The 9,121-nt window shown below is 40.4% G+C and overlaps 1 protein-coding gene across 1 annotated transcript; it reads left to right on the forward strand.

The window, feature by feature from the left end:
- The first annotated feature begins 2,891 nt into the window (after positions 1-2,891).
- Positions 2,892-8,713, forward strand: bet1l (Bet1 golgi vesicular membrane trafficking protein-like). Its single transcript, XM_070907705.1, has 4 exons — positions 2,892-2,910; positions 4,809-4,894; positions 5,176-5,232; positions 6,963-8,713. The coding sequence occupies exons 1-4, from the start codon at positions 2,892-2,894 to the stop codon at positions 7,128-7,130; spliced, it is 330 nt and encodes a 109-aa protein (XP_070763806.1). The 3' UTR covers positions 7,131-8,713.
- Positions 8,714-9,121: the final 408 nt, after the last annotated feature.

The raw sequence follows: 9,121 nt of genomic DNA on the forward strand, positions 1-9,121 counted from the left end.
TATTCAAATATCGCCATGACCGTTTAGCACTCAGTTAGGACAGAAACTGAGTTTGAGGTGATGATTCGTGATGATGACATGATTTTGATTTTATTTAAATCAGTGTTTAATGTGGCTTTTGTTGAACTGCGTTGAAAATCTTTGAATTATTCCTGAAATGCTGGGAATGAGTAATGTGTAAATAACCATAATCCATATCCATATAATAACCATATCCTAGCCCTAGAAGCAACTCCAGCTCTGATCACAGTACCTTGCTAAAGGGCAGCAGCAGGAATAAACACTGAATAAAGGAAAGAACAAACTGAATGACAAAAATTACTCATACAAGCAGGAGGATAGCTGTGTGAAAGAGTTGAATAAACTCAGCAACCAGCCCATCACACCAAGGAAACATATTCAGGCTTCTTGGAAAAAAAAAAGCAGGAATAAACACTGAATCAAGGAAAGAACAAACTGAATGACAAAAATTACTCATACAAGCAGGAGGATGAAAAATATCATATGAAATATGATATATGAAAACAACATTTCAAGTTTGTTCAGTTATGGAATCTCCTGATCAAAACTCAACATTTACAACATTTGTCTAGCATCATGCTCGTTACATCGTCCAACCTCATCACCCTTTAGAAACCAGCTGTATGAGTGAAAAGCCCTCAATCAACCAGTTAACTGTGAAGCAAGACAGCAGCAACCTGACAGACCTGATCAAACCTCCATCTAGCAGGCTGCTCCGTTCTCCACCCCCAGTTAACGTAAAAAATTGTATATTTTAACTGATGATTCACTTTGAAGAGATTTGTTCTTCACAGGTTGTGACCTCTGTGCCTTCAACTGTAATCTGTGTCAATCAGTCAGCCGAGGCTTAATCTGAGCAAGAGAGAAGCAGCCTGTTTAAGGCTGAAGGAGAGAAAGAAAAGAGCTACTGAGAGGTGAACAGGCTGAACAGAAGTTATGATGGTCAAATTGGTGGATAAAGCTTTGCTGCTCGCTGTACAAAACTAGAGCTCCGTTAGTGATTCCAACCAACAGTCCAAAAACACGAAGAGATTTAGTTTACAACAGGAAACACAGAGGGGCTGTAAATCTTCACATTAGAGAAGCTGCAACAGGATGATTGAGATTTTTGTTGGAGAAATTCTCTGTTGATCAGTTACAAATGAACTAATCGTCACAGCATTACATAGAACTACACAAACTATAGCTGTGTGAAAGAGTTGAATAAACTCAGCAACCAGCCCATCACACCAAGGAAACATATTCAGGCTTCTTGGAAAAAAAACACTATTTAAAGCCAGTAATTTCTGATAAAACATTTTTGTCACTTCAATACTACAGCACTGAAGAGAAGAAAGGCTTTACTTACAGAAACTTCCCCCATCGCCTCCTGTTAGCAGTAGCAGGTATTAGTGGCAGTCTGATTACTCTGAGCAGCGTCACACTCACAGCTCCAGAAACAGCCCATAACCTGGCCCCAGCTCCTCAGCCGGCAGTCTGCAGACCTGCTCCAAGACCACAATTTACTCCCAAAACCAGTCCGTTGTTTAGAAATTTAGTTTGACCTTCAGCAAGCTCACAGTCACAAGCAGCGCTCCATCGGAGGAAAAACAGGAGCTGGCTAAATGATTATCTGAGGAAAGCCTTGCTTAATCTAATTAGACAATCTGTGGCTTCAGTGAGCACCAGAGAGACTGCTGCTGCAGCTCCTCCTGCTGAGAGGGACACATCAGGTCTACACAGGCCAGGCCAGCCCACACCAGGTCTACACAGAGTGATAGACTGAGTCTATGCACACCAGGTGTAAACCTGCTGCTGCTCCTCCTGCTGAGAAGAACTCAACAGGTCTAAACAGACTTGAGGAGAAGATGTAAAACTAAAGACAAGGGGGTCAGAGTGTACAACTAAGGAAGCAACCACCAGAAAACACCCTAACAACCAGTCAGCATCCCTTAGCAACCACTAAGAAAACCCCTAGCAACCACCAAGAAAAACCCTAGCAATCAGCAAGCATATCCTAGCAACCACCAAGAAACAGCCTAACAACCCGCTAACTGTCTCTCTGCTCTGACTGCATTAGTTGTTATTCAGTACTGTTGTTTCATTTTCTTACACACATACACACACACACACACACACACACACACTTCCCTTCCCCCAACCCTCTGAGCAGCAGTGATGCAGGCTGACGTCAAGTGGCACACACACATACAGTATGTAACACACACACAGGTGGATTACAGCACATAGAGACACAGGAGGATTAACTGAACACACACACACACACACACAGAGGGTGATATCACTGTTTCACATTTGCATGATAGTGTTTTAACACTGAGCTAGCATGACCTTTGACCCCACACTCTTCATAGGACTACCACTGCAGTAGTTCAAGGACTCATTGGACAGATCAGTCAGGGATTGGCCATGCTACCCACAAATTCACCAGCCTATCAGAGCTCTGGATTCATGCTGCCATACAACCATGATTGAAACTAATTTCTGATATATATTTGTAATCTGTTACAAACTACTTGTTAAACCTCAGATCTGAAGGTGATCATGACAGATATTATTACAGTTCAAATAAATACATTAATCGCATAAAAAATTGATCTCTGTGACATAAACTTGCTTGATAAATGCATTCTACGTAAACTGGTTCAGTCAGCACTGGGCAAGTTGACCTGGGATCAGCTCACCAGTCTGTACAGTCTGTGTATGTGTGTTGCCACCCAGTGGTCACACATAGTCAACACACAGCTCACGCTCCAGCCACGGATTATCTCCAGTATTTTACCGCGAGTAGTTGTGGCGACTTCCCCTATGGGGTGGTCACGTGTATCTATCAAACCTGTAGACAGCTGATCGTGACGTCATTCATCAACATGGCGGACTGGAATAGAGGTATTGTTTTTGACACGTACTCACTTCTAAATGTTCAACCGTTAACTGTCTCCAGCAGTACAGAGATAATGTTACAGCCGTTGTAATGGAATGTATAACCTAGACGACAGATCAGATCGGCAATGTGTTTAGTGTCTGGACATGTAGCTCGTTCACTTAGCCACAAGCCTGGAGTTTAGCTAGCAGGCTAATTAGCTCAGGAGTTTAGCTGTTTAGTACTTAACGTTATAGGTTAGCGGTATTGATTATACTATGAACTGTTTACTCTGTCCACACAATTCTAACATTAACGTATTTTCGCCGCAAGTTAGTGATCCGATGCTTAATATGTGCTCGGAAACATAATTTTAACGGGAGGGAAACCCTATTCGGAGGGGCAGTTGGTGACACACCAACTGCATAAGCTACCAGTTTTATACGGTAACGCCGGCGAAAAGTGGTAACTTATCATTTAACAGTCACCAGTAGCCCATGACAGTAAGAAACGGTGGAACTGTCGGTAGGGAGTGCCGCAACAGTAACGACTTATATAGCTAACTAATGTTAGTCAACGCAGCTCGGTGGCTAGTTACTTGAGAATCCGCATTTGACACCACAAGTTCGGAATTTAATATTAATATCTGCGTCACTCACTTTATTCTGTATTCGGGGAAATGTTAGTGAATCATTGTTGAAAGTTGACTAGCTCCTGCACTTGGAATTCTTAGTTATTAATATAAAACCGAGTCGTCATCAATTTGACTGCCGACAAACCGTTTACCGCGTTTTTGAACGTTAACGTCAGTTAGATTCTCTGTCTCTGTCCTGCTGCTACCATTAGCTTAGGAGAAATTTAACCCATCCCTCACACGGAATATTGTTCTTCAGTCTAATATCTACGAATATTTAGTAATTAAAGTTTAGTCGCGTTTGATAATACACATTTTATAACATATAGCTTCTCTACGCGGCATCAGTAATTAACGGCAGATTAACGTTAGCTCATTAGCTAATTTAGCGGTTAGTTTACAGACAGAGCCGTTGGCGTTAGTTAGCTTGCGCCATTAAATTAAATTAAATTATATTAAATTATATTAATATTAATTAAATTATCTTAGGGTATGTTTATATTTACCTTTAACCGCAGATTAGTGGATAATTAAATTGGCGCTAATAATTTGACTGTTGAAGCCCTGCTGCTGCCAAAAGCTCGGGAAACCCCTGGCCGTTGAACCGAAAGGCCACGCCCACGAGAACGAGAATCCGTAGACTATCAGTTTGATGACGCCATGAAACAAAATGACAGCCATTTACTTGGTTCCTTTTCTGTACTTAATACATTATTTCACATCACATTCTGTGGATATTTGGTTAGAGTAACTCCTGTCTCCAGGCTAAGATCTGAGACAGATAGTAAATCTCCTCTCAAATGTTTCACTAGGAAATTATACAAAAAAATAAAATAAAATCATTTATTTGTTTAAAACGTTATTCTCTATTTCTGTAATTATATGTTTACCTGTCATTTACCATGCAAAGACAAATTCTACATTTTTTCATGTTCAGCTGACCTGCAGCATAATATGCTACCAATGAATTCTTCCAATTTCCCTATAATTACTACCAGATTACCTATTATCTTTGTATGAACCATCCTAAGGGACTAGTTACAAATCAGTTCCTTTTTAAGAGATTATTAGGAACTATGGGACTGTTAAAATACAATAAGTGTTCCAGGGTTAGGGATGGTTTGAAATGTTATTTATCAATTTCACATTTGTAAATGAACAGTATGAATCTAACTACAGAACCTACTGAGGACTTTGCACAGAGACATAGTGTCTACAACAAGTGGCTACACAAAGTCAGCACTTTGACCACTGTTTCATTCCTAATCCAATGGGTTTGTGCGTTTCCAGGTCATGGCTCCGTGGATGACATGCTGGATGCTGAAAACAAACGGCTGGCTGAGAACCTGGCCACCAAAGTCACCAGACTGAAATCTGTGAGTCTCAACCAATAATTACTCTCTTCATCTAATAAATGTGTGGTTCTTAGTCAGAAGTGATTCATGATATTGGGCTATATAAATAATTTACTTGACACTGTTGCATTTTTTTTTTAATCTGCTTTTATGTTGTCCCTTCTGTCTGTAACTAAACTCTGAGATGATGTAAAGATTAATTTGACGTCATTAATCATTACTTTAAAAAAATAAAAATAAAAACTTAAGTGTAAGACCTGCCATTTTAACTGGATCTTCTGTCCTGTCTCTGAATCTGACAGCTTGCATATGACATCGACAGAGAGGCTGATGATCAGAACGAGTACCTGGACGGCATGGTGAGTCCTTCCAGTCTATGGAGCAATATAGAAAGATATAATTAGCCTTTGTTTTTTTAATTTACATGCCATGTCCTCGAAGAGAGCTGGTTTCTGATTGGCTGGCGGATGTCCATTTAAATCATATGAACAGAGTAAGTCCCACCCCCTCTAGGTTTTGTATTTTCTCTGAGGATTTCTTCCATCTGTCTTTGTGAAAGGCTGACTTTTTTTTTAAATTTTTTTTTTTACATTCAACTACAACATATGCCATGATTCTGAGCCATCAGTACACATTTAAAGCCTCATGGGAGCTGTAAGTGTTGAATTATAATAACTGAATTTATATAGCACCTTTCAAAAAACAAAGTTACAAAGTGCTTAAATAATAAATACAATAATAAAAGTCAATAAGATCCAAAACATAAGATATAAAACAAGATAAAATAATTTAAATAGTTACAACAAATACATCAGTTCAGATAAAAGTGAGTTTTAAGAAGAGTACACTGAGTTTCCACAGCTGAGGGGCCCGGTCACCTTTAGTGACAAGTTGAGATTTTGGAACCATTAGTAGGGCCCTACCAGAAGATCTCAAGCAGCCATCAAGCTCATTGGGAGCCTGAACATTCAAGGCTTTAAAAACATGCATTAAAATCAATTCTAAAACTCACAGGTAATCAGAATCAGAATCAGAATCAGAAACTGTTTATTGCCAAGTAACATACATTACAAGGAATTTGCTGTGGTCTGAAGGTGCTATTGTTTTGATAACAAATAAGTAGAATATAAAAGCTAAAATAACAATAAGAATAAAAATAAAAATAAGATAAGATAAATAACAAACAGTGCAGTGACCAGAATAAAGTAAAGTAAAGTGTCCAGATAAAGTGTCCAGTAGGGGGTGAGTGCGTTAATGTAACGCAGTGGGGACAGGGGTGCTGTACGTTAATATAACGTATAGCTTGTGGTAGTGTTCGGGGGGGGGTCAGTGAGAGTTTGTCAGGTTGACTGCAGAGGGGAAGAAACTGTTTTTGTGGCGGGAGGTTTTGGTCCTGATGGACCGCAGCCTCCTGCCAGAGGGGAGGGGGTCGAACAGATGGTGTCCGGGGTGGGAGGGGTCGGCAGCGATCTTCCCTGCTCTCCTCAGGGTCCTGGAGGAGTACAGGTCCTGAAGAGATGGGAGGTTGCAGCCGATCACCCTCTCTGCAGAGCGGATGATACGCTGCAGTCTGCGTCTGTCCTTGGTGGAGGCAGCAGCGTACCAGACGGTGATGGAGGAGGTGAGGATGGACTCAATGATGGCGGTGTAGAAGTGAACCAGCATTGTTTGTGGCAGGTTAAACTTCCTCAGCTGCCTCAGGAAGTACATCCTCTGTTGGGCTTTCTTGATGAGGGAGCTGATGTTCAGCTCCCACCGGAGGTCCTGGCTGATGATGGAGCCCAGGAAACGGAAGGACTCCACAGTGTCCACAGTGAAGGGCAGCAAGGATTGGTGTGATGTGGTCGCTTCTCTTAGTACAAGTTAAAAGCCTGGCAGCAGCGTTTTGTACACCCGAGAGTCACTTCTCCAAAAGCACTAGAGACATTTAAAAAAGTGTCAAGAGTGAGAGAAAGTCTGAGCATTAAGAAATGAGTAGTGACGTGTCTCTCAGAGTCTGTGAGACGAACAAGTCTCACAAAACTCCTCTGGGTTTGTGAAGGGTGTTCTCGCTATCAATATTTTCCTTCCTCTTCTCCTTTCCTGTCAGGACTCAAACTTCCTGAGTGCGACGGGTTTGCTGACCGGCAGCGTGAAGCGTTTCTCCACCATGGTCCGATCTGGCAGAGACAACCGCCGCATCCTCTGCTACGTCTCCGTGGGCCTGGTCCTGGTCTTCTTCCTGCTTTACTACCTGGTCTCCAGGATTCAACGCTGATAGGAAAACCAGATCAGCCAGGTGCTGGTCCTGATGTGGAGCTGAGACTGTAGACTCCGATGTCACATGTGATAGGTTTAAATCATCTCTTTGGTTCTCCTGCACAAGAAACCAAAAACTAAAGTGAGAAAACAAACAGGAAGCAGACTGAAAACATTTTGTTGAATCGTTGAACTGACCAGCAGGAGGCGTCGGCCAGCTCACCAGGGGAAATGGTAGTTGGCGAGGTCATACCAAAGATACTGGTGTCTATAAAAAACAAAACATGTCTGGACTTTGGGGCTTTTCCACTTGGCACTGCCTGTGTCCCTTCCTGCTGCAAGTTGTGATATGGGCAAAGAGAAGGTGGAGCCTGAATGCAGCTCAGCTGGGAGTGCGATAGGCTGATGAACCTATCAGTCAACTCCTGTCACTTGCCCCTAAATATACGTTTCAATACAGAGCAGCTGTGTCACAGCTCCAGACTACACAATAATTTAAAGCAAGTTTTGAGTTGTAGCTTGCCTGTTCAAACTGCAAATATGACAAAATTACTCAAAAAAATATATTATCGACTAAAAAACTTCTTGAGTGTGCTGTTGATGTACACTTTTGTCTCACATATAAATACACAAAGGAAATGAAGTAACAACTCACAGCTGCAATAGATTGTTGGTGAAACGTCTACAGAGGTCAAGGAGGGAAAAGTATTGAACATTATGCTTTTTCTTTATGAAGTTGGCAGTGCGTCTTGATTGACATCGTCATGCATATTTTATTATTATATGACGATTAATGTTTAATATGCACTGTCTGCCAATTTGTATGTTGTGGGGATTGGGACACAGCAGGTGACAATCTGCTGGTGAGAGCAGGAAATGACACCACCATCTGCTATTGGCTGGTCCTCGGTGTGCCAGGTGATGTTGCTCTGTGTTGGGATTGTCAATCAACTGTTTAATTTTCATGATTTTTTTTTAAATACACTTCTTAATACAGTATATTAACAAACGTAAGTGTTAGCAGATAGCTCTTGTTAGCATCTAATGAAATTTTATTGATCTGCAGTTGATTGACAGGAGACAAGGCTAGAGGGAAATACTCACACCACGTACTGTAACGTGATACTATTTTTTCTAAAAAAAAAAAACGTTAAATGTCTGTGTGTTCAGTTGTGTTTTACTTCAGTTTGATGAGCAGTTTTAGTTCAGTGTGTGTTTGGGGTTAAGCCTGTTTCCCTCTAATAATTCATATTAAATGTTGGGACCTCTCTTGTTAGTTTGTAGGGACATTTTGTTTAATTATAACATCTTTTTTAATCCATATCCAGTTGGACAGTGTCTGCACAGCAGATCACTGCTGAAAGGGGCTGGAGGAGATTTAAGAGTGTCAAAAAGAGTTTCCTTTCTCTCTGTTTACATTCCAGCTGTCAGGACTACTAATCAGCCACAGCCAACATTTAATATCTTTATTAATGCACATGCAATAAATGGTTTTAATTTTGGACCTTGTTGGAGATATTGATTATATGATTTATTTAGGTTCTAGGCATTATGTCAGGTGTACTACAATAACTTGACTTCAATAAAATATTTTTTTATATTTATCTTTTCATAATTATATGACTCTTTGACAAAACAATAAAGCTTTTAGTTTGATAACCAAATTAGAATAAATTATAATTCAATGAAAGGGCAGATGTCAACAATACAACTGAAACAGTTAAATATCCATTTTACCCACATACTGTCGTACCTTAGATACAGGGCTGTAACCAGGATTTCAGAAATACCTAGGTCATGTACCCCAGAACAAAGTCTCCATTTAAATGTTATATTTTCGGTTATATTCATGTAAATGTTATTTCCCAACATAAAGGTCTAAATGCTGTTTCAAACCAGGAATAGTCTTCTAATGGGGAAATACAGTATCTTAAACTTGGCCTAAAAGTATAATAAAAGAGTAAACATACTGGAATCACCTTTTAAATTGTATACCATGTCCAAGTTGTA

The sequence above is a fragment of the Enoplosus armatus genome, chromosome 6 (assembly GCF_043641665.1).
Source record: "Enoplosus armatus isolate fEnoArm2 chromosome 6, fEnoArm2.hap1, whole genome shotgun sequence".
In the NCBI taxonomy this organism is placed as follows: Eukaryota; Metazoa; Chordata; class Actinopteri; order Centrarchiformes; family Enoplosidae; genus Enoplosus; species Enoplosus armatus.

Bases quoted from the DNA above. Each gene is read 5' to 3' on its own strand.
- bet1l (XM_070907705.1), top strand. The intron at 4,895-5,175 runs GTGAGTCTCAAC...TGAATCTGACAG, and splicing joins AAGTCACCAGACTGAAATCT to CTTGCATATGACATCGACAG. The intron at 5,233-6,962 runs GTGAGTCCTTCC...CTTTCCTGTCAG, and splicing joins ACGAGTACCTGGACGGCATG to GACTCAAACTTCCTGAGTGC.